The sequence below is a fragment of the Daktulosphaira vitifoliae genome, unplaced genomic scaffold (assembly GCF_025091365.1).
Source record: "Daktulosphaira vitifoliae isolate Bord-2020 unplaced genomic scaffold, ASM2509136v1 Scaffold_5, whole genome shotgun sequence".
Lineage (NCBI taxonomy): Eukaryota > Metazoa > Arthropoda > Insecta > Hemiptera > Phylloxeridae > Daktulosphaira > Daktulosphaira vitifoliae.
This window is the reverse complement of record NW_026099576.1, coordinates 29,243,602-29,270,745: the sequence shown is the minus strand read 5'-3', so window position 1 is coordinate 29,270,745 and position 27,144 is coordinate 29,243,602. Positions and strand designations below refer to the sequence as shown.

The 27,144-nt window shown below is 29.4% G+C and overlaps 1 protein-coding gene and 1 pseudogene across 2 annotated transcripts; both read right to left on the bottom strand.

The window, feature by feature from the left end:
- Positions 1-13,126: 13,126 nt before the first annotated feature.
- On the bottom strand, positions 13,127-14,702 carry LOC126908290 (uncharacterized; annotated as a pseudogene).
- On the bottom strand, positions 14,524-21,699 carry LOC126907779 (uncharacterized). 2 transcript variants are annotated; one of them, XM_050689374.1, is made up of 3 exons: positions 20,722-21,699; positions 15,440-15,615; positions 14,524-15,183 (listed from the first exon to the last, which is right to left on the bottom strand). In XM_050689374.1, the coding sequence occupies exons 2-3, from the start codon at positions 15,600-15,602 to the stop codon at positions 14,894-14,896; spliced, it is 453 nt and encodes a 150-aa protein (XP_050545331.1). In that variant the 5' UTR covers positions 15,603-15,615; positions 20,722-21,699; the 3' UTR covers positions 14,524-14,893. The 2 variants fall into 2 exon arrangements, with proteins under 2 accessions (XP_050545331.1, XP_050545330.1); XM_050689373.1 differs by lacking the exon at positions 20,722-21,699 and adding an exon at positions 19,141-19,344.
- Positions 21,700-27,144: the final 5,445 nt, after the last annotated feature.

Below are 27,144 nucleotides of genomic sequence, written 5' to 3'. Positions count from 1 at the left end.
ATATCTTACAACACACAATTATTTAAATGGCGGTAGACTTTTATTAAACAAAATTATAACACTAAAATAGACGTATAAACACTAAAAGAAAATATATGTATATACAGTAAGGAAAAATAAAATAATCGAAGTAAACATAATACACGATGACAACAGCGGCGGAGTGTAGCGGTCGTGTAGCGTATCGCGGACTAGACAGTCTGAACTGAACTAACTGAACTGACTGATTCTTCCGATATATATATAGCTCCGATAAGGCTCTCGCTAATTCTAGAATATTCTATACCCGCGTAGGTTATCTTATGGCGTTATCGAAGTTTCTCGAAGGTTTTTGATAACGAGAACATTCGAGAATATTCGTTGCGTATGTTTTGGTCGCTACAACTTAATTAATATATATACCCTTATTGTTTTTCTCGCCTCCGTCTTGTGTAACCCTAAATGCCCAACTCGCCAATTATAGTTTCTAAACAGTTCCTTGTCATACGACCTCGCGTCGCTTCGTTATACTCGCTAACCCGCGACTCGTGCCACGTTTATCAGCCGTCGCCCTACTATGGGTATTTGACTAACCAACACCGCGTGCCATACGCCTCGGTGAAAAGTCCAGCAAGTGCCGCACGGTCGACGACGACCCGCCGCAAACGATACGTTGAGTCATCTTCCCGTTATCAACGTGACAAAGTCGAGGATGTACGTCACGTGCCACACGACCAGACTCGACGAACAGATCCGCACCTGCGCACCGTCGCCATNAATTAATATATATAACCTTATTGTTTTTCTCGCCTCCGTCTTGTGTAACCCTAAATGCCCAACTCGCCAATTATAGTTTCTAAACAGTTCCCTGTCATACGACCTCGCGTCGCTTCGTTATACTCGCTAACCCGCGACTCGTGCCACGTTTATCAGCCGTCGCCCTACTATGGGTATTTGACTAACCAACACCGCGTGCCATACGCCTCGGTGAAAAGTCCAGCAAGTGCCGCACGGTCGACGACGACCCGCCGCAAACGATACGTTGAGTCATCTTCCCGTTATCAACGTGACAAAGTCGAGGATGTACGTCACGTGCCACACGACCAGACTCGACGAACAGATCCGCACCTGCGCACCGTCGCCATCAACGTTGCTAACTTTTTGACTCCCGAGGATCTTGCCGGACACAGTGTCGTCGACGCCAGCGAAAGTGCCGCGATATTATGCGAAGATTATTATTACTGTGTTCGTCTTTTCGGTTTGTTTGGTTTTTTTAAAAATAACCTGATGTTGCTCATTAATAAACGACCCACAGATTTCTACCCTCAAAACCAGTGTCGACTACATTATTACGTCGTAAGTCGTGTCATAACATAGCAGTAGTACTCTATGTCCACGTAACCGCTATTTTTAAGGTTAGATTCTATACCTTTTTGGTAACGTATAAGCAGTTGGGGTAAAGACTAACACTGGAAAAAAATGTGTGTTTTAATTAAAGTATGTTTAAGTGTGCTATTTTTATCGACTAGTCAATTTATACATCTAGTAGTCTGGACATTGATCATTGTTAAATATATGTAGTACGTAAGAACGATAGGAAACTATATCTTGGAAATATCCCCTACGTGTGAACCCAGTCATAAGGTTAGAATGGTATGGTTGGGTTAAAAAGTTGTATTGAAATAATATTTTATATATATTGACGAGGTTAACTGTATCTGCGCCAGCCAAGGCTTTACGCAAAGAAATGCTGTGCAAATACTGTCTTGTCGGTTATATTTTGAATATAGATGCCCGAGAACTCTATACCCATCTTACTCACCCAACCTTCTCACAATATTTATTATATATTTTTTTGTTTATTACATTACCCCCTTAACCCTAAGTGTTAATTCTAAGTCCCAAGATTAATTTTTACAAAACATTTTAATATTAATGTAATTGTTTCTCAGCACAATTTATTTTCATTTTTATGCAGGTGTACCTATTTTCATAAAATAATAGATTAACTTTATTATACAATCTCTCTCTAGTAATTAGTGTACACGATTGCTTGTGGTTGCTTCAGGTAATTAAAACTCATTTCAGGAATACGGAATACATTATTTGAGCAGACGTCAGGTAGCTTCATATTTTCGGTTTGACTAAGATCCTCAAGTATTAAACTAATCCCTAACAGCATCACACAAATAATTTTATAATTTGATTTTTAAATAATACAAAAAAAGAAAACAAGGTTAATTAAGTAATTCGAAAAATCGACACAAAATATATTCAGTTCGCTAACTGGCGATGAGCCATTTTTTCAATAGAAATAACACCAGAGACACAATATTCACTAACTAAACGGGATTTACATATGAAAGAAAAAAAGAACTACAGAGACATTCGTCGTAACTCACAAAAGACGGTCAGCTAATTTGCCGGGTCGTGTCAGCTCTTTAAACCGAGAAAAACCGATTCGCACACTGTGATTTATGTATAAATATCTATATGACAGTCTGACGCATAATCAGTAATACACTGTGGTCTCCGGCCTTGTCAAGGTTAAGTGGACGGTAGATATCGAGTGAGTTGCAGCCTAAAACGGTGCCGTGTCATAATATACAAGCAATAATATTAATTCAATAAGTATTTATTATTTGAAACAAATAATTATAATTTCTATAAACATATGGCATTCATAATAACCAGTGTGCTGGTTTTTAATACTGCGTCGTCTTATTCTAATATATTTTTAATTGTTGATTAAAAGTAATTTTAACTTTACAAAAACATTCTATTTGCTTTTCTCTGTTTCAAATAAAGTGGTCAAGCTCAATTGGTCTATGATTTAAAATATTAACTTCAAATAAAGAGTAAATACTGAACAACTACTGTTAGGTCCGACTATCATTATCAACATGTACGTGGACGGTCGTTGACCACCACTTTAATTAAGTCAGTCAGTGACGTGCCTTCTTAACATAGAGTTGTAACTTAAACGAATAAAAATTGATATATTAACGTTCATAGTGTTACCTAAAATTTTAAAATAATAAAACCCTAAAAATCTGTTCGACCAGAAAAAGACATACAGTTCACAACGACAAGGCCAAAAGTAAATTTGTTTTTCATTTTTTAGATATGAGCTTGTTGCAAAAATCAAGACGTACAAATATGTACTTTATAAAGTATTATTTTAGCCATTTAAAATTAGATTTAGTCTTTATAAATATAATACGTGTGTTACCTTATTCATAAAGTACTATAAAATAACTTTTTATATACATTTAAATTTTATTAGAGTATTTCAACTTTAGTATAATAAATCTATATAAAAGCCAATAATGAATATTTTGTTAATAGTTATAATTTTAATTACTTCATTTTACGACTCTTGGTGTAACACAGATGAAGAAATGGTTAAGAAGGTGAATGAAATTTTTAATCATAAAAATTGGATAATTTTAGACGAAGATTGGGAATTCTATAATTATGAAGAAACTAACAATGTCTATAAGAAACTTGATAAAATTAACTATAATGATCACATTCGACCAAATGAAAATACAGTAAATCTTGAAAATTTAACTGAAAAAATGAAGATAGGTTCAATAATAATGAGTTCAAACTACTACAACATAGTCAACAAATTTTATGAACTTCACCGGAAAATTAAAACATTTTATAATATAAAATTAGGGAAAATGGAAGAAGATTTTACTATATATTCAATTAAAGAAATTTATAATCCTGACTTCACAATAATTAAAAACTTGAACCTTTTTCATATGGCTCTTAATACTTTCTATCCATTAATAACTTGTATGGGTAACGCGCTACAATTTTTCAATCACTCAACTCCTGTTTTTAGAGCTCTAAATAAATTAAAAGAGTGGCAATCAAATATTAAAAATTTTAAAGAAATTGATGACATTAAGTATGCTGAATTTGTAATTAAACAACTTCTTGACTTAAATATTTTTGACGAAAACTTTAAACATTTTGAAAACAATTTTAAGATTGTTAGTCATAATGAAATATATGACACATTATACAAGTCTTTAAAACACATCTACAACAATGATACACAATCGCTAATTCCAAATTGTGTTCAATTATTTTGTGCAGATTTTGGTTTTGGTGGTCATTTTAAAGAATAAATAGCACCATTTTACTGCAAAAATGTATTACTTATCTTTTGCATGAAATTTATTAGATTACTTTTGAACTACACTTTGCCGAATACTAGTTTGTTTTTAAGTAATTATCTAGCAAACATTTAAAATAAATTAAACCTTACATAAAAATATGTTTTAAATAAGATTAATTTTATTTAATATTGTAATATAACACATTCTATTTGATAGTGATATTATTTGTGTATAAATAATTCTTAAATTATAATTTTTAAATTAAATTTATTATAATATTCATTAGTAATAATGTATACAAGTGTTTATTTGTGACAGATTTGAAATTAAAATAATTAGTGGACTATTTTTAGTATTTATTTTAATATTGCATTTATTTTTCAAATTCTTGTTTTTTTCAAAAAAGTCTAAAAAAACTGTGATACTTGGTTTTTTATTGGTTATAATGATTTTTTACTAACAATTACTTAATTCTTAAGACTAGATTTATTAAGTTAAATAAAAATAAAATAAGTTCATCACAAGTCATATGTAAAATATCCTCATCATCATTATCATAGACTCTATCTCATCTATTTTTGGTCGTCTCTATCTTATTTATTTGACGGAATTTGCATAAGCTATCGACTTGATGCAATCTCATTATGTCTGACTCAGCCATAAATTGGTTGCATCACTATGGTCCCCTCATCAATTTTTTAAGGGAATACATGTTTGAAGCTCGATTCATTTCCGCAACATTTTCAAAAGTGTTAACTTTATATTTTAATTTTGTCATTTTGAATGACCCTCTGTGGGTGAATAAAGAATCAGATTTTGGAAAAATGTATACCAAATAAAAGAAAAATACCTATAGTATACAGGGTTTGTGTAATAAGTAACGGGACTGTACCTACGCCGCGCCAACAAAGCGTCTGCTAGCCGGTGTGTGGTGCTTGGGTGGTGGTGGGGGATCTAGGGAAGCCAGCATACCAGTAGTCAGTTGCCTCCAAGCACTTGGAGAGACAGGATAGCCCGAGAGCGCAGAGCATGTTGAAAAACCTCGTCGGAGTGAAAATAGAGCGAACGATCGAGCAACGTGTTAGCATCAAATTTTGTGTGAAATTAAAAAAAACCGCCACAGAAACTCTTAAAATGATTCAAGAGGCTTTCGGTGAGGATGCCCTATCCAGAACTCAAGTGTTTGAGTGGCACAAAAATTTCCGGGACGGCCGCGAAGACGTCCATGACGAGCAGCGCATCGGCCGTCCAGTTTCCACTCACACGGACGCAAATGTGAAGAAAGTGCGTGATGTTTTGAACAATGACCGTCGTTTGAGCATCCGGATGATCGCCGATGAGGTGGGCATTGACAAAATGACCGTGCACAACATTATTACAAACGATTTGGACATGAGAAAAATTTACGCAAAGCTCGTGCCCAAAGTTCTCACTTTTTTCTCACAGGAATTGGCCAAAAAATCGAGAACGACGTGGCCACAACCTCCCTACAGCCCAGATCTGGCACCACCCGACTTTTTTTTGTTCCCCAAGATAAAGAGAGACATGAAGGGAACGCGTTTCGGGACTCTGGAGAACGTTCAAATCGCTACGACGAGGGCTCTAGACAGCATTCCGGTTGCCGACTTCCAGCGGGCGTTCCAGGACTGGAAAAACCGCTATCAACGCGTCATCGACTCCAATGGGGACTACTTTGAAAGTTTCTGAAAGAAAATTGTAAATATTGCAGCAATAAAAAATTTTATGAGGTCAGTCCGGTTACTTATTATACAAACCCTGTAAATGAAAAAAAATACTTTACTTCATTGTGATTTTTCAAATGGTTTTAACAGTTTTAAAAAAGTTAAAAGAATGTCGAAATCTACCGATAGTAAAAATCCTAATTTTTTAAGTTCTCTCCCCTTTTTACAGGGGAAAAGAATAACTTTTTCAATTTTTGTTGCAAATGTCTTCCCTACATACGATTATTGATGTATTATAAATTGAAAATGATATTGTGAGAGCTGAGAAAAAGTGGCGACAGATATTTAAAATAAAAAAACATATTATAGTAAAATTAATACTTTCACAGCTTCACATTGAAACTAAAAAAGGACACCATTACGTATACATAAAAATAGACTACTCAGTCAGAAATTGATTCATATAATATCAAATTCAAATCGTAAATTTTGTATATTTATAATTTTTAAGGTTTTTTTTTATGCACGTTGACATAAATTATGGTTTTTATATATATTTTACTTATTTCCTTAATTTTTTTTCGAAGTAACATTTCATAAAGATATTTATTAATTAACATGCGTGTGTAAGCTGTGGATATTTAGTTCTTTTTTAAAGTTTTAAATTATCTACCTAATATATTTACCTTCATCATCGCAATAAAATCGGTTAATCGCGATCTTAATTATGCTTCTAATAAATAACAATTTATGTAAAACCCATATAATGTATGTTTGTGGAGACGCCTCCCTTATCACATTATTAGCGCTTCCCTTACCACTTCTTAGGCGTCTTCTTTATCAAAATAAAAGATGATCGTTTGTTTTTTATTATTAGTGAAGTTATTTGATAACAAGTAATTTAATATAACATCTACCTTATCACATTATTAGTGCCTTACTTATCTCATTATAAACCTCTCACTCTTTATACTTGCAGCCACCGACTAGCAACCATCACTCTGAAGATGGACCCTGCAATGAGTCCGAAACGTCAGAACTCAACTGCAAACATGGATATATCCTCAGGCACTTCAAGCAACAAACAATCCATGAAAGCTTTAACACATTCCTCTCGCCCTTATCAAAATAAATGATAGAATAAAATGTGTGTTATATATCAGTGAAGCAATTTGATAACAATTAATTTAATATAGCGCCTCAATCAACATTTAAATTACCCTATCAATCGGTATCTTTCTTGTTATCACCCCAATCAATTTATTTATTTATACTCTGAAATATTATTTCTTCCCTCCATCAATAGTTGTTATATATACGTTTTAATTCTAGTATAAAAACCATAATTCCTTTAAATTAACGCGTATGCTATGTACGGAGATCATCACACACTAAATAGATGTGTATAACTAGAATTTTATAATACAAACGAAAAACAGAAGAACACAATTATAAATACGCGAACTTTAGCTATATATATATATATGTATCGCAAGTCAACTACACCGGTCGTATTCGGCTATCTTTTAAATATCAACACTACTATGGAATATGTTCATATGTGTGTATTGATACAGTGTAATTTTGTTAACTCAGGAACTTAATCGTTACAGTGCGTACTATTAACTAAGAAAGCGTGTGAATACAATATAATTTCACCAAAATCGCACGAGAGCACAAAACTAGAACGACAAAGTAAAAGACCAGCTAAGGTGTACGTCGGAAACGAAACAGAACGCAGTATCAGTAATCCATATTCGGCGGCGGCCTTATCTCAGTGTCAAGGGCGGGGAAACAACCGATGACAACCGATTGTCATATTAATGGCTGGACGGCTGATATCGAGAGAGACACGGGTGAGCACCAGTCTAGAGCAAAAGGCGGTGCCGCGTCAAAATATAGTACAGTCATTTTTAATTTATAATCAGAAAAGTTTGCTTTCTGTAAAGTAACGTTAAAGTGATATAAAATCATCGTAGATTTTAATTTAAAGACTAATATTAGTTAAAAATAAGTTTTTTAATAATTTATATTAGAATACAGCATAGAATATTTTATAATGATGTGTATATTATATATTATAGATGAGTGTGATAGATAAAGATTGGTTGTATGGTAAGCAAAATAAACGTAGAGTGTGTGTATCCGATCTTAAAATAGGAGTAGAATATAAGGTTCTGGGATTGATATGGTAAAATCAAAATACTCGAATAAGACTCCAATGGCTGAAGTAAAGCTTGATGATGAACCATCATTTCAAGTTTATTTACCCGCAAGATTTTTATTCACTCGTAAAGATTAAAACAAAGGAATCTTTGTAAATCTTAAGCTTGTATTTAATGGAAAAAAAAGAGTATAGTTCTAGTTACGATTTAATGTTATTATAAACAATTAATTTTAAATTAAAATGTGTTTTAATATATATTGTATTTGATTAAAATAAAATTATTGGTTGTATAATTAATTATTATATAAATTACTCTTATTTTTATATTATAATAAAGAAACAGGTGTTTTAATTACTGTAAAAAATAAAATCCTGATCATGGTGCGAATAAATTGCGTGAGAAATCTGTAGAAATTAGAAACTCGAGATTATAAAATGCAACATCTCGTCTACAAACATAATAATGTAAAAATGTTATATATAGATTTAAACTCTATTAAATGATATATAAAATGTTTTTTGTATAATTTTGTAAAATAAAATGCAATTGTATCATTTAAACATATAGCAAAGTTTAATAATAAATTCTGCGAAAATCATCGGCATCTAGGGAGGTAAATTGGATGGTAGTAAAAATTGCTGACATATACAGAACTAAAACACATAAAACCGAGAAAATTGTTATGTCTCGGTTTAATTATCATTTATCTGTTGATTCGATATTATCTACTCTTTCTATTTTTATAAAATAAAATCATTGACATAATGACGTTTTCATGTAATGTTCGTAGATTTTATGAAACGAAATGGTATTGTTTAAAATTAAATCTATTTCGTAATCAATAATAATAATAATAATAATTATAGTAATACATGAAGTCAAAGTTAGATTACTTAACACATTATTGCATGCCATAGGATACAAGTCAAGTACAAATTTAATCAATGGTTTTATCATGGAACACAATCTATTGTGTAAAAAACTATTAATATAAATTCTAAAACTTCAAGGGATATTTATTATTATTTATTCAACCCCTAAAATTATCATAAAATATTATCCCTTTTACCTTTTTGTTGAAAATATTTACAGTTTTCGTTTCTTTTTTTAAAAACACGTTAACATAATTTATGGTTTTTATATATATATATATATACATTGTACTTATTTCTTTTATGTTTTTTCGAAATAACATTTCATACCGACATTTATTAATTAATTTGCGTGTATAAGCTGTGTATATTCAGTTTTATTTTTAGTAATTGTTGCGTTTCAGGCTACTTAAAAAACATGTTTTTTATTATTTAACACTAATAATAAAAAAAACAATTGTTTTATATTTTCAAAATTTCAAAACAGCCTAGCTCATTTCTAAAAAATATATTTATAGGTGGATAACTATTTTTGTTTTATACGAGGCAGCTAGACTGTAGGATAGTTAGTTATGCACCGCACTAGAATGCTGTTTTTTTACTATAAGCCTGTTTAAATCGCTATTATTGAAGCGGTAGAGGGAGGGTCACACGGGGGATGACTGTTAACATCCAATAAGTGACGAGAATAGACAATAATTAAATAACAAACAACCACATATATTAGAAATTCTTCAGAGTATCTTAAATTTAAAGGGTAACGGGGGGTGTTATGCCATCAACTCGAAACACTTCTTGGTCGGAACACCCAGTATTTTCCCTTATTATGGTCACGACTTGTATCTTAATTAACGATATTACTACACAATTAGATATTTAAATTGTTTATATGTAATCGAGAACACGGGTGTTTATCGCGAGCAAACTGCAAACGGTCCAACTGATAAAAACTTGACAATTAACTAGCGTATGATCACCTTTGCATGCTGTGAATTGTTTCGATACTTTAATGTTATTGACTGGTTTTATGGTAACGAGCGACATTACCGAAAGCCGACTGTTTTGCTCATTACGTTTAGTTTTATAAACATTACCATGAACAGGACGACAATCTTGAACATTTTCTAAAACGGCTACTCATCTTTTTACAAATTTAAATACATCATTGGCTGAGGAATATTCGGCTAACGTTTCAGCCTCGAAACATTTCCTTCTTGAAGTCGGTAAGCAACGAGAGCATAGCGCAAACAAAAGAATATATCAGGAATATTTAATGTTTCAAGCAAAGAAATACTCTCGTCAAAAGTTTTTAGAAACGTATTTAACATAATTTTTGCGCGCAATATTTGTGCCGATAGCATTTTTTCAACTAAAACAGTCGCCACTCGCCGTGGCTTATCATAACGGTTAGATAGAATCATAATGCATAATTTTGTTCCGATACTGGAATACTGTTGATTACGTCCGTGGGGCTACTGCCTTCGAGACAACCAATTAGAAAATGAAATTTATCAATATCGTGAAAGTTCTGTTGGTCAATGAGCAACTTGAAACGATCACGGAACGTAGGCCACTTAGTATGATCGCCATCAAAACTGGGTTGCGGCAAATCGGACATTTTTTCGCGACGTTTTTTCCATAACTTGAACTGAACAAGCGCCTGAATTGGTTTCGCTCAACACCGACACGTTTGCCGGCGGTGGAACGCGATCTACTTGCTACAGATACTTAAGTCTCGTTGCCTTAATCGAATTTACGCACTCGCGTACTTCAAGCTGAAGTGTTGATGAATACTCTGACCCGATGCCTCAATTAAGCAACGCATCCATTAAAGCATTGTTTTCGGTGACGAAATCAAACCAAAGCGCTTCCATATCGCCCTCTGCCTCAATAAAATTTTTTTTAAGTGCCGTCTCAGTAATAACCCGACGTGATAAATCGTACTTAGCTTTAATGTGCGACACTGAGGTTGATCGCCTAAGTAACGTGCGATCTTTAGCGAGTCTAAAGGCGGCGTCGTCAGCCATAATAAACAGTTGAGAGAAATAAAATTTCAATAATAAACTTTAAACAAATTAAGTAATTAAATTAATAAATATTCATATGAACATAAAAACCGACAATAACCAAACAATCAGCGGTACAAATAATAATAAAAACAACAATACTAATGATTACCCATAAAAATGACAAACATTGTGTAAAGTATTCCGATATAGTAATAATAAGAATTATACTACGCGATGATCGTACACTGACTTCTTATCAGAGTTTAAACTTTTATATCTCGCGTTCTCTATTATTCTCGTCTATTTTTCGCTAACAAACCGAATACGTCTTTTTCCCGAGCTAAAAGTTACGAAATTTAAAAAAACCAATAACGTAAACGTAAAAACACTAATATACACACCAAAAAGATGGAAAAAACATACATGTAATATATGGAAAACATAAACGATTTAAACCAAACAATTTCTTTCTTTTTTTAGTTTACTTATATAAGAAAACAATAATAAGAATAAACATTAAATTAACGTATTAAATTTAACATTAAAAAGAATTTAATATCATTGGACAAATATCCATATAATACTCCAAAATGATGGCTGTTGCCATGCACGAGCATACGAGAATATGTGCAGTTTTTACAACAGGTATATTATTAAAATTTTTATGGCACAATTAATATAAGTAGTTTTTAACCGGTAATCAAATGATAAATTATATTAAATATACTAGGTGTCTAACTCTTCTTTCTTTTTACTATCACAATATGTAGTGTATTGTGTGAATTTCTCTTTTTCTAACCTTATTTCATCAAATCGCTGGTTTCGTAAAATGAGAAAAAGGGTTAAATTTATTTTCGTTTGTGGGACGTTACTATAATAATATAACTGTAAGAACGTATTATGCAGTAAAAATTATAATTATAGTAATTACTAAAAAAAACACATCTTAAGAAACAGAATAAGTTTATATACCAAATATTATTGATCTAAGACAAAGAACTGCCAATTATTTATTAACAGATTGCAAAAAGTTTTAACAAGATTTTTATATCAAATGTTAAAAAGTAATAAAAATGTCATGAATTATTAATAAAAAAATATGGTATTATATTAATAAGAATATATTTTAAAAATTACAAATAAAATTGTAATATACTGTTTGTAAGAACTTATCTGATCTGAAACAAAAAAAAAACACTTTCGTTACACTAAGAGTACAATTTTAAATTACTTAATTAATGAAAATTCGAAGAATCATGTATAATTCTTAGAAAATAAAAGAATGTATCTATGATAACATAAATCCTGTATCATATATCACTTGTAGTTTTATCGGGAAAGAGATCACTCCTGAGGAACTATTTAAATAAAAATGTTTTACTTTAATATATTTTACTAATAAAATAGTATTCAATAAGTAGATAAACATATAAAAATTGTAATTAATTGATTACTCTTATTATTACTATCATTTATATTATTAATTGAACTTACAATTAATGATATAGGTAGGAGTAATAAATTACACCTACATATATCAGAATGCATACCTAATTTTTTTTATGTGATCTCTTCAACCTAAAAGGCGCTTGAGTGAAATATTTTTATTTTGTCTTCAACCTCTTGTAGACAATTTTCATATTTTTGACAATAGAGTCTAGAATCAAATTAATATACTAGTTAAAATAAATTTTTTTTTTATTTAAAATAATATCATAATAACGTTAATAAAAATTTTGATCATCATTCTAGAATAAAAAAAACTGTTAAAATATTTTTATTAAAAAGTCAGACAAATTATTGCTTACCAAATACAACCTTACAAATTGGTAACTGGCTAAAACTTTTTTCCCTTTTATACTAATAATTTAATTATATATATACAATCTAAAAGGAACGCAATGTATATGTATAGGTACATTGCGTTCTTTGTGAACGCAAATTCAAATCAAAGTGAAAGAAATGTTTTTCCATTTATACGTCCATTGTTGACGTCAATTTATTTATTTATTATTTGATATTAAGCTAGGCTATGATGATTTTTTACAACTATTAAAAATTAGTACTTATGGTTAATTAATTGAAACATTATGTTAAGTTTTAATCATTAGTNATTAATTGAAATATTATGCCAAGTTTTAATCATTAGTAATTAGACATTTAAACACATGAAAATTTCGTGTGTTTAATAAACCTTTTTTGAAACAATTCATTATTGAACAAATTACAATTATTATCTATCTAAATTCATTATTAGAGTTAAAAATATTTTTACACTTTAAAAAAACAACAATAATTATAAAAAAAACATTTTTACCTTATAAATATTTTTAGTAGGTCACATTAGATATTACAAATAATTATTAATAGGATTTAAAATATTTATACACAATAAACAATATACAAAACATTACTCAATAATACTTTTAAGCCTTATACAACATTTTAATTACTAATTAATAATTAGACACTTTGTTCCATGTGACGATAGGTATGAATAAGTGCAATAGCAACCATTTCGTTTTCATTGTATTTTAAAACTACATTTACACTTAATGTTATATACTGACCAATATTCTTTAGAAGTATTTAAATTTCCAACTAAAAAGTATTTAATTTTGAGCTACTTATAGGTGTTTGATAAAAATTTGATTTTTTATTAAAACGGTACCTCACAATCATTTTCGTACTAATAGTATGACATATATTAATAACTTTAACGATTTCTCCTGTAGTTGTTTGTATGTAACAATCGACATCATTTATCTTAATATCTGTGACTTTATAACTAATAATTTTATATTAAAGCGTAATTTGTAGAATATGTGGTACAAAGCCTTTGGTATGTTCATTGTTGTATGAAAATAATTCATTTGAATTATTTATTATTGATTGGCAGTTATATGCAGAGTGCTCTGAATATCTTTTAACAGCTTGTTGTAATGGCTGATGACTCTTTCTTATAAATATTTTTAATGTCTTCATGTAATTTTCAAAAGGAAACACACTGCAGTTATTTAATTGACCAAAATTTGAATAGTCGTCGCATATGTGTTGTAAAGTATGTAAATTATATGAAATCCATTCCTTTCCATACAGTTCTCCAAATTTCCGTATAAAGTGTTTAAGTAAACTGTTGCAAAAATTCAAAAGACGATCACATATATTCGGTGCTACTAATAAGGAAATGCTTATATGTAGGCATAAAAAATTAAAATAGCATTCTTCACTTATATTTTTATATATATTAATAATTTTTTAATTCAACAAGTTCCATGTACAGCAAAGACGTTCTAAGTTCAGTTGCTTTCCAGCGACTAACCTCATCAACACCTTTTGGTTTCCATTGGAAGTCATTAGGAATTGACGTTTTCAATGAAAGTAGTAACGAACTAAGCATTTTACTTTTAGTACAGTGAATTCTAACTTTCAATGGGCCTTTGAGCCACAAATTAATTAATTTTCTTACAATCCCCAGACATACTAAATGCATATAATCAAGACTAAAGCAAGTAATTATATTTATGTTTGGAATATTAAGAAGAATAGACATGGATGATCCAATATGATGTTCCTTTTGTTTCTTAATGCTGAAGTGTTCGTGTGATCTTTTTGTGCAGTCTAAATCAGAAAAACACTCTTCTATTGTAATATTCTCCTTCTACTTTACAGCGTGAACAAGAAAAAAAACCAGTATGACCTTTAGTTTTCAGTATAAACGACTTTGCCAGAACATCACAGCAGAATACGTCCAATACAATTTGAGCTTTACAAATTATATCTCTTTCATTTTTGATTTCAAGTCAATTTAATATCAATTCTTGAATTTCAATAAAAAAATCAAGAAGGAATTCATTACTATCTGCGGGTTTATCATTACCCCAATAAATACCAATAGGAAAAACAACTTTTGAATTTGGTCTAATATAACATAATATCGGCCAAAATGTACTTTTGGAACTTTTAGCTAACGGTAGGCCGTCTATTCCAATAACTAATTTTAAAATTTCATGTTCATTTGTTATAACATAGTTCTTTTTTATACCGTTAGAAACACCTAAGTGAAAATACTTTCCAGGAGTAACCTCTTTTAATTTTATTATTGTATTTGACACCTCTGTTTTCTACAGACTTCAATATTTTTAATAGATCGGATGTAGCTGTGTTTGAAATACCATGTTTTACAACCCAATTAACAAGTTGAATATTTGCAGGAGTTGTAATATCATTAAAGTTAAATGAAAAAGTATTTTCATTTTTATCGAAGCTTGAATAAGCATCATTAATATTCGAGTCTGATTCAAGTGCAGAGAAGAAATATTGGTGTGACAACGTTCCTAAAAATATAAATATTTCATCTATTACACTGTTTAATTACAGCGTATAATAATGAAAAAAAATGTTATTTATATTAATTATATTCATATAATATGAATATCTTCTAAAATTTTTTACTACTTTCTATTATCTCCTGGCGAATTAAATTTTTACTTGTAGTTATAACTATTATTATCTATATATATAGATAATAATTATCAGTTGTAGAAGTAAAAAAAAGAATATGCAGGTAATATGAATATTTAGTAGTCATACCAGATATATTTTGTGTTTCATCTTCAGTGTTGGGAAAATCCAGTGTCTCTTGTATTTCATTACTTATTTCATTAATAGAAACTTCACTATCTGCGGCCGACGAGAAAATTTCCAATTCTTCAAGAATACGTCTCCTCTTAGAACTTTTACTTCCGTAACTCATAATTAAAGTTTACCTTGCCAATTAAACAAAGATTTAAAAACTTTATCTACTAGAGATATTATAATAAGATATTATAAATATTATCAATGTACCAATTGTTAGTACAAATGGGTTGTAGTAGTAATTAACTTATTATATCTATATAAAAATTATAAGTATACTTAATTTTTATTTAATGCTGAATGAAAATAAATTATTACTAAGATGTTGAAAATGAATCGTAGAGTTAATATTAAACGTATAATAAAGAGTAAACATTATTTAAACGTTCAATAGTTAATTCAAATGTATTATTACATTTGAAATGTAAATGTAACATTACACAAATATTACATGATCAATATTAATTTTATAACATTTAAAGAATAACAAATAAATATTATATTTTTAATATTATTTAGGAAATCTAATGTAAATGATTATACAATATTTAATATTGCAAAATGCTATGTGGGACTATACCGATATTACTACACAATTAGATATTTAAGTGGTTTATATGCAACCTGGTTAGTTCATTAATTCCATCTTCACAAAAGGAAAAGAAACGTTCTCCACGACATGCACCAGCGGATGGGCACCCAAAAATTTTTCCTCGTTACCGAATACGAGGATCTTAGCTGTGGGCCCTCAAGTTGAGGCACTCCACTGTCCGTCATAGGATCATTCACGCAAACCAGACACAGACTCGCCGTACACAACAATTTCGATTGCGTAAACCGGTGGTACGCAAGTGACGCTACATCTGATCAGCAGCCAAACAGGTCTATCGAATTTAAATATGAATATGACTGTAGGTCCGGACTTTAGGTTCCTTAGATTTTTCTCAAAAACTGCCGTTACTCCCTTACTCATCCAATCCTTTTTTTTTTATCTTTATCTCTATCATCTGGTATTTTCCTACGACTTGGAAAACCAGTTATGTTTACCCTATTTTTAAGTCTGGAATAAGATCTAATTTACGTAATTACAGACCTATAACTAAAATGAGTATTATACCGAAATTATTTGAAAAGTTGATAGTACCAAAATTGTATTATACTTTTAGCTCAATACTGGTAAACAATCAACATCGATTTAGAACTTCTAAATCTACAGTTACTAATTTACTTGTCTACTATTCTGATTTAATGTCTATTTTTTTTAAAGGTGATCAGATAGACGCTATCTACACTGACCTTGAAAAAGCGTTTGATAGTGTTAATCATTCTATATTAATAAGTAAATTAAGTGCTGTGGGAGTCGGTAACCCTATGATAGATTGGCTTTCGACTTATCTCAGTGGCAGAAAATAAATAGTGCAAATTGGTGATGCAATGTCTTTTACTATTGATGCTGCATCTAGTGTACTCCAAAATGGGCATTTGTCACCTCTTTTGTTTATGATTTTTATAAATGATCTTAGTAATGTTTTCAATCACTATAAATGTTTTTATTTGCGGATGATTTGAAGTTATACTTACAAATTAACTCACCTAGTGACTTTTTAAATTACAATCAGATGTAGATAAATTTATATTATGGTGTTTTGAAAATGGTTTACAAATAAATAAAGACAAATCCTCACAAATCACGTTCAGTAGAGTTAAATCATTTTACAATCATCAATATGCAATTAATGGTTTTAACCTTTCTATAGTTAATCATATAAAAGATTTAGGCGTTTTCCTGTTTTGTGATTTATCTTTTTCAAAACATATTAGCTATATTTATAACAAAGCGTCGCGTACATTAGGATTCATAAGACGTAATTGCAATGAATTTCATGATATAGATTGTTTAAAAACTTTATACTTTTCTCTTGTAAGATCTGGCCTGGAGTACGGTTCTATTATTTGGTCTCCATTTACAGCCAATGATATTAAAAAGATTGAATCTATTCAAAAACGTTTCTTAACCTCTTAATTGGGCAAATTTAATAAAAATAGGATAAACCAAAATAATTTTTTTTTTTTTAATAATTTGAAAATATACTCTCTATTATGTAGAAGACAATATTTAGATGTAAAGTGGATGTATAATTTATTCAATAACTAAATAGATTGTTCCGAAATTTTTGAAAAGATACCAATCAATATCCCTCAAGTATTTTTTCGTAAAAATTCCATGTTTTATATATTTACCCTCACGCAGAACTATTGTAAAAACTAACCAGTTAATCGCATGCTACACTTATGTAATTCATTAAGTAATTTTCTATTTGCTTTTCTTTGTTAGTTTGATAAAAGTGTTAAGACTCAATTAATTTATGATTTAAAATGTATTATTTAAATTACAAGAAATGTTATTAATTCAATAAGTATTTTCGTTTCAAAAATATAATTATAAATTAATATAGAACTAGATAACAATTTTGAAAAATAATATTACAGAAAATATTATAACATTAATATAATATTATAAGTTAAAATTACGTTATAACAACATAACTAAAACATAATTTAAAAAAAATGCTATCTGGTTACAGAATTCATAATAGCAACTATACTGTATTTTAATACTACGTCCTCTTATTCCAATATATTTTTAATTATTGAATAAATGAAATTTTAAATTAAAAAAATCATTCTATTTGCTTTTCTCTGTTTCATATAACGTATAAAACTCTATGATTTAAAATATCAACTTTAAATAAAGAATAAATAATAAACAACAAGAAGGCCAAGAGGTATTTTTGTTAGCTAAGAGCTTGTTGTTAAAATCAAGACATACATATATGCACTTAATAAAATATTATTGTAATCATTTAAAATTAGATTTTGTCTTTAAAAATAAAATGCGCGTGTTACCCATTCATAAAGTACTATAAAATAACTATTTATATAAATTTAAATTCTATTAAAGTACTTAAACTTTAGTATAGTAAATTTATATAAAAGCCAATAATGAATATTTTGCAAATAATCATAATTTTAATTACTTCATTTTACACTTCTTTGTGTTATTCATAAAAATTGGATTGAGTTGACCAAAGATTTGGAATTTTATAATTATAAAGAAACTAACAATGTCTATGAGAAACTTGGTAAAATTAACATTAATGGTCACATTCGACCCAATGAAAATACAGTAACTATTGGAAAATTTAACTGAAAAAATGAAGATTGGTTCAATAATATTGAGTTCAATTTACTACGCATTTGTTAGAGATTTCGATTTGTTAGCAAGGATTGATCTAATAAGTAAGATAAATCTTCAAATAGAAAATCAGGAAATATTTTCGGTAGCAACTAACAGGAAATTTCATAGAGATTTCGAAATTAGCGTACCATTATTAACTTGTATGAGAGATGCACTAGCATTTTTACATGCTAGTCTTGTATTTTACATGACGAATCTCCTGTTCTTATTGTTCTACAAAAATTAATAAAGAGGCATTCAAATATAAAAATAAATGAAGATTTAAAAAATGAAGATTTAAGAAACGAACGCTCTCAATTAAATATTTATGACAAAAAATTTAAAAACTTTAATGAAGTTATTAGTCCCATTAATAAAATAAATTTAAAAAGAATATATTTAAAAAAAGTATATTTACCTTTACTCTTTGCCCCAATATTTCAAAATGTGACATTCCAAACGGTATAGAAACATTTTGTAAAAATTTTGGCTTCAATGAAGAGATTTATGAAACAAACTAAAATTTTACTCCAGTAAAGTATGCACTTTTAATAATTTATGTCAAACTGTTTAAATTACACCTAGACTTTATTAACTCAGAATACTAGATTATTTTAAAGTAGGTGACTTACATTTGAAAACATTCAAATTTCATAATTAAATAATGTTAAAAAAATTTAATAATGTAATTAAATAAGTCATAATGTAACAATTTCTATTTTAGTGTTAAATTATTTTTGTAATAGCTATGTATTTATTTTTAAATTGTGATTTTCAAATTAATTTTATCATAACTTTGATGTAAAATTTATATTTATTTACAAAACCTTATCATATAACAGTATTTCAAGTAATCTAATATTGGTAATTCTATTAGTCTTTATGGTGACTGACTATGTATATATATCACATTACATTTTGGACAGTTAAGACAAATATTTCAGTTTAGTATTAAATACTATTTTTTCTTTCATAAAAGCTGTGACTGAATTTTATTTGTAAATATTGGAAAATTCTCTATTTTATTAAAATTATTATTTTAATTATACACCCTTATTTTGATTTTTAATGAGTAAGTATGATCGGTTTTCTATACACTCATACCGAGGATTTTAGTACTGTAAATTATAACAGTTTTACATACCGTGTGCTTTTAAAAAAAAGTATATTTTGTTGAAAGATCGACGCCAATATTTAAAAAAAATGGCCTGTATAAATATTATGGTTTATACGAAAACTCATACATCATACATTATGCATTTATTTAAAAAAAATTGTTTGTGTTTTTATTGCCACTTGGATCGATTAGGCTCTACAATATGTCAATATATCACAAGTAGTATTTGTTTAAGATATATATATACAATGTTTGAAACAATTATCTCGTTCCCCGTAAATTAATAATATTCACAAAATTATAATTTTAGATTTTGTGAAAATTTGTTTTTCATATAACTTTGACACGGCCCGCGTCGCTTCGTTATACACGATGCCTCGCGACTCGTGCCACCTTTATCAGCCGTCGCCCTACTATGAGTATTTGACTGACCAACACCGCGTGTTATACGCTATGGTGCAAAGTCCAGCAAATGCCGCACGGCCGACGACGACCCGCCGCAAATGGTGCGAGAGTCTTCCTCCCGTTGTGAAAGCGACAACGTCGACAGCCGAACCGCACCCGCGCACCGTCGCCTACAACGCTGCTAACCATTTTGCCGTCCAAGGATTACGCCGAACATCGCGTCGTCGACGCCAGCGAAAGTGCCGCGATATTATGCGAAGATTATTATTACTGTGTTTATCTTTTCGGTTTGTTTTATTTTTGTTAACATAATCTGTTGTCGCTCATTTAATAAACGGCCCACGGGTCTCTACCCTCAAAACCAGTGTCGACCACATTTTTGCGATGTAAGTCGTGTCAACTTATTATTTCAAATTAATATGTATAATTTTATTGAAAGTAAAAATATCATAGCAAACACTTAATGAGAGCACTTACATATGTTCTTTTCATTTAACATAGTATTGAATCGGATTATTTTCCATTATATAGAATGTGTTTAAACTCACAATATATATGTATTAAACTTTTTAAACTTTTGAAAATGTGTCAAAAATATTTCAATCTTAAATATATATTTAATGTAAATTAATATAATTTAGTGCAAGTTAAAAAAAGAATATTGTTGTTGTTAGGGTATTGATTAATCAATTAATTATTTAGACAACTAGTAAAACACGCGTTTTAACTAGTATTAAAACAACCGGTCGGACGTGAAGGGGAAGCACCGCAATAACTATCCAGTGGTAAAACGAGAGTGCAATGCGACCGTGACACGATCTCCCTCTCAGTCCGATCCACAGTGGTAGCTGAACTATTTGTAGGTTCTTCAGTTCGGTGAAATCCGGCATAATTATTTGACGTGCGTTTGGGATGGCGTTGTAGCGAGGTGTAATATATAGAAGTAATAAACACTTTTAAGATTTAATAACAACTATACTATATTACAACGAACTAACAAATAACAGCGAGAGACGAAGCGCGTTTAAGACAGAATGCGTAAGTGATTGACTGATCGACTGACTGACTGGAGCGACGATCTTGCCCTTAAATAGTCAGAGGAATCTTCTAGAGGCGGCGGCGGAACTCTATAGAACATTCGACCGCCACACGCTTATGTAGAGCGACGAATCTTCTAGAGGCGGCGGCGGTCGAACATTCTAGAATATTCGACCGCCACAGCGTCAATGTCCGGCTCCATCTCCAACATCTTTACCGTGTCCGCTGCATGTATGAGCAAAGTGTCAGGCCTGTCCAATAGCCTAACGCGACCACGACGATGGTCTCTTGACGTCCGAAACCCCGTTCTGTCTTCCCCTTGTTCTGACACTTACTGCTGGCGAGGTATCGCACTGGGCTTGCTGTTTGTAGTCTCGGGTGTGTCTGCGTGCTCATACGTCCTGTGCGATCCCCTGGCCGCCATCTTACACATTATCGCTCCACATTATCGCGGTGACCTGTGGCGATACACGAAGGACGATTGGGGTAATTTTGTATTCTCAATGTGCTCGAGCGTTGCCTTGAAGTTGAGGTCTATTGATCTACCATTCTGTAAAAAAATTACATTTTTAGAGTATCCTCCTTGAGCTACTCGTTTAAGAACCGAAACGTGAAGTTTCAATAGACTCTTTCCTTTTATTACGTACACCTCCTCAAAGTACAACTAAGTACTCCTTACATGATAATAAAGACTTATAGTAATTATTATTCTAACAAAATTTTCCTACACACAATAGAGATAAATCACAGTACTCCAAAGATACTCTACCCGAAAATTATATAACGACTTTTCACCGAAACTGTAACGCCATTTACACCTATCCAAAACGGAAGTGCTGACAATCCAGAAAAAGGTATATTTTATTATTAAAATGTGGAAAAATAATGTACAATTATTTTACCTATATCAAATATTTTTTTCTCTAAATCAGATACGCTTTTTTGCAAAAATCAAGACGTAAAAATATGTGTTTTATAAAGTATTATCATGATATTTTTAAAGTAAACTAATTTTTTTACAAATAAAATACATATGTGACCTGTTTAATAATGTAACAAAAATAAATTTATATATATATATATATTTACGTTAAAATTTTATTACAGTATAAAACATTTAGTATAATAAATTTATATGGTAATTATGGATGTTTTAATGATGCTTGTAATTTTAATATTTTCATATAACGTGAACTCTTGTAGACATTTTTGTAACACAGATAAAGAGAAGATTCAGATATTGAATGAAATTTTTAGTCAAACAAATTGGATTGAATTAACAGTAGACTTCTGTTATTGTGTCAATGAACAGGAAACAGTTAATTATCATAATTTTCAACCCGATAATGGCGATACAGAGATGGTAACTTGTAAAAATTTTAATAAAAAAATGAAGGATGGTTCAATGATATTGAGTTCATTCTACTACAACATAGTTGAAAAATTTCATAATCTTCAATGTTCCATTAAAATATTTAGTGATATGAAGTTTAATGAACTAAAATATAATGATAGTATACATAAATATAAAGATATTGATATTGACTTCACAATAATTGAAAAATTAAATTTATTTAATAGATCTATTAATACTTTCTATCCATTAATAAATTGTATGTGTAACGCACTCCAATTTTTCAATCACTCGACTCCTGTTTTTACCGCTCTAAATAAATTAAAAGAGTGGCATTCGAAAATTAAAAATAATAAAGCTATTGATAACATTAATACTGCTGAAATTGTAAGAAAGGAACTTTTTGACTTAAAAATTTTTGACGAAAATTTTAAACATTTTCAAAACAATTTTAAGATTGTTAATAATGAAAAATTATATGAAAGATTATATAAGTCTTTCAACTTCCGCTGCCAAGATATAAAATCGAAAATTCCAAATGGTATACAAATATTTTGTACAAATTTCGGTTTTGGTGGTCATTTTAAAGAATAAATACCATCATTTTACTGCAAAAATGTATTACTTATCTTTTGCATGAAATACTTTGTTGAATACTAGTTTGTTTTAAAATAATTAACTTACAACTTGTTAAAATGAAATAAAACTCTTATGAAAATTTAATTTAAAAAAAGTTAATTTTAATTAATGTTGTAATGTAACGCTTTCTATTTGATAATGATATTGTTTGTATATAAATAATTAAAAAATTTAGCCGTAGTATATACAGGTGTTTATTTAAAAGATATTAAATATATATTATATATTAAAAACAAATTATATTACATTAAAATAATTAGTTAACTATTTTTTGTGTTTTTTGTTCTCACTTTCTTACTTCAAAATAAACTAAAAATACTTTGCTACTTGAATTTTCATTGGTTACTATGATTTTTTACTTTTAATTACTTAATTATTAAGGCTAGATTTATCAATTTAAATAAAAATAAATTGAGCTTATCACAAATGATTTGTAAAATATTCTCATCATCATTATCATAGGACTCTAATCCATTTATTTGTGGCCGTCTCAGTCATAATTAGGTTTCATCTCTATGGTCCCCTTAGCCATTGGTTAAGGGAACACTTGTTTGAGGGTCGGTTTATTTCCGCAATATTCTTAAAAGTTAAGTTTTATTCTAATTTTTTCATTTCGAATGCCTGTGGCTGAATTAAGGTTCAGGTTTTGGAAAACTTTATACCAAATAAAAGAAAAATACCTTATGTATATATGAAAAAAAAATGTTTGCTTCATTGATTTATCAAATGGTTTTGACAGTTTTATAAATGTTTAAAAAATGTCGAAATTTATTGATTGTAAAAATTCAAATTTTTTTGAAGTATTCCCCCTTTTTACAGAAGACAAGAATTATTTTTTCAATTTTTCTTTCAAATGTCTTCCCTAAATACGATTTGTAATTTATTGACGTATTTGAGGTTGAAAATGGTATGGTGAGAGCTGAGAAAAAGCGACGACAGAAATTTAAAATAAAAAAACATATTATAGTCAAATTAATACCTTCACAGCTTCGCATTGAAACTAAAAAAGGACACCATTTGTCATTTGTTTTACGTATACATAAAAATAGACTACCTAGTCAGAAATTGATTCATATAATATCAAATTCAAATCGTAAATTTTGTATTGAATATTTTTCCATTTTTTTTTTTTAAAACGTTGACTTAATTTATGGTTTTTAAATATGTATTACATATTTCTTTAAAATTTTTTCAAAAGTAACATTTGATAAAGATATTTATTTATTAACATGCGTGTGTAAGCTGTGTATATTTAGTTCTTTTTCAGAATTTTAAATTATCTATTTTATATATTTGCCTCGATCATAGNAAATTATCTATTTTATATATTTGCCTCCATCATAGCAATAAAATCGTGATTCTAAATTATGCTTCTAACAAATAACATTATATGTAATACCCATATTTTTTTTTAAATTCATTTTAAATTAAATTTATTGTGGAACGCATCATTTGTCAATAATGTTCAGCTAACTCTATTTTTTTTTCTCAATTACTAAAGTTCTCTTAAATATAAATCAAACCAAATTTAAAATAACCATAGTGAAATAATAAGTAGCCATTTATAACATTTTTTAAGAAACCATGGCATCAACAGGAGATAAGCCCCCCCTCCCGAGCCACAACATGTTAAGTCATTGACCCTGTGTAGTAAATATCCCAAGTGACCCATAATGTTCAGACACATACTTTTATCATAGCAAATTGTCAGAACGACTGGATTTTCGTATTAAAATAAATGTATCATAAATTTTGTTTTATTTATTTATTAAAGATACTACAATAGATAAAATATACACGACTTTTTAAATCTAAGGAAATAATCATCTGTAAAATCATGAAATGCTAAATGAAAACCTATAGATTTATAATCGATGTCTGTATGTCGTTCTTTATTAACACTTACAATTTTTTGCNCTTTGTTTTATTTATTTTTTAAAGATACTACAATAGATAAAATATACACGACTTTTCAAATCTAAAGAAATAATCAACTGTAAAATCATGAAATACTAAATGAAAACCTATAGATTTATAATCGATGTCTGTATGTTGTTCTTTATTAACACTTACAATTTTTCGCATTGTTTTTATAACTATTATAAGAAATTAAAAAAAAAAAAAATTATACGTATTTACAGAATGTCTTATACATAAATAACAACAGTTATACTTTTGATACATTTATTATGACGTGGAATTCTTTTTTAAATAATTATTGCTTTACAGGCTACGTTTAAAACATATTTTTTATTATTCATCACTAATAATAAAAAAAACCTTTTTATTTCTAATTTTTTTTAACATTTCAAAACAGCCATATTTAACTTATTTACTATGGAAAATGATTATAGTTGGATAACTATTTTAAGACAAGTACTCATTGAATACAAGCATTTTAATACATACATATATATATATATATATATATATATATATAGTACATATATACATACATAAATGTATAGTCGTAGGGTGTATATAAATTATGAACATTGAATATTGCAAAATGTTACCCCTCGTATTTATTCGAATACATAAATAAATGTAAATTATACAAAATTTGGTAACGATCGACGAACTTTAATAAGTGTCTCAAGAGGAATGACAATTGAACCCTAAGCGTAATTCATTAGTTTTTGTGACTTAATATTTTTTTTTACTTCTAATTAATATTAGCACATATTCAGTTCGTTAACTTGCCTTGAGCCACTTATTCGATAGAACTAACACCAAAGACAAAATATTCACCAGTTAAACTGGATTGTGCTGTCAAAAGTAAAGAAAAACAACAGAGACATACGTCATAACTCACATAGCTAAGTCATAAGTCATAGCTAAGTTGCCGGGTCGTGTCAGCTCTTTAAACCGAGTAAAACCGATTCGCACACCAAAACGGTAATTTTTATATAAATATATATGACAGCCTGACGCAATGGGCCAAGATGAACGCCGGAGCGGAATAGCACGTATAATTACGTAGTAATATACGATGTAATATCTCGTGGTTCTTATCCCGAGGAATTGTCTAAGTCGTCTTTATGGCGGTCAGGGCCACAGTGCTTACAAAAGGATTGTGAAGAATAGCAAACCACGGCCGAGGCAATAAATAATTAAATTTTACCTGAAGTCAAGTGTACTGAAAATTATAATTCTATTAACTTAGTCGCGAAAACAACACAAGACAATTTTCTCTTATTATATAGATGCCCNAGTCGCGAATACAACACAAGACAATTTTCTCTTATTATATAGATGCCCAAATTATCAGAAAATATTGCGTGTTATCGCGTATTGCTATCGTTTTATTTATAATGCCGTACGTAAATCGAATGGAAAAATAGCGTCTTTAGAGGTCAGTGAATTAAGTCAGGCGAACATAAGACTGATAAAGCATGTACAAAATGATTACTTTTCTTCTGAAATAAAAAATTTGAGTTACCCTACGCCTTTTGTTTCTTCTAAGAGTCCATTAATTCATCTTAGGCCTTACATGAACGAAAATGGTGTTTTACGCGTAGGAGGCCGTTTAAAAAATGCTGTTTTCATTGATATTTATCAGCGACATCCGATTATTTTACCACACAAAAGCACATTTACTAAGTTGTTATTTCAACACGAACACGTCAGTCTTTTACACAGCGGCCCTCAAGCTATGTTAGCGTCGATTCGTCTAAAATATTGGCCTATAAATATTAATAAATGAAATTATATCTCTTTTACCAAAAAAAAAAAAAATCCTTTAGTTTTCAATTATAAAATTAATAATATTATTATTAACCGAGTGGAGTCAATAAGAGATTTGGGTGTTCTTTTTTCATGTAATATGTCGTTTTCTTCTAACACTAATATAGTTATTAATAAAGCAT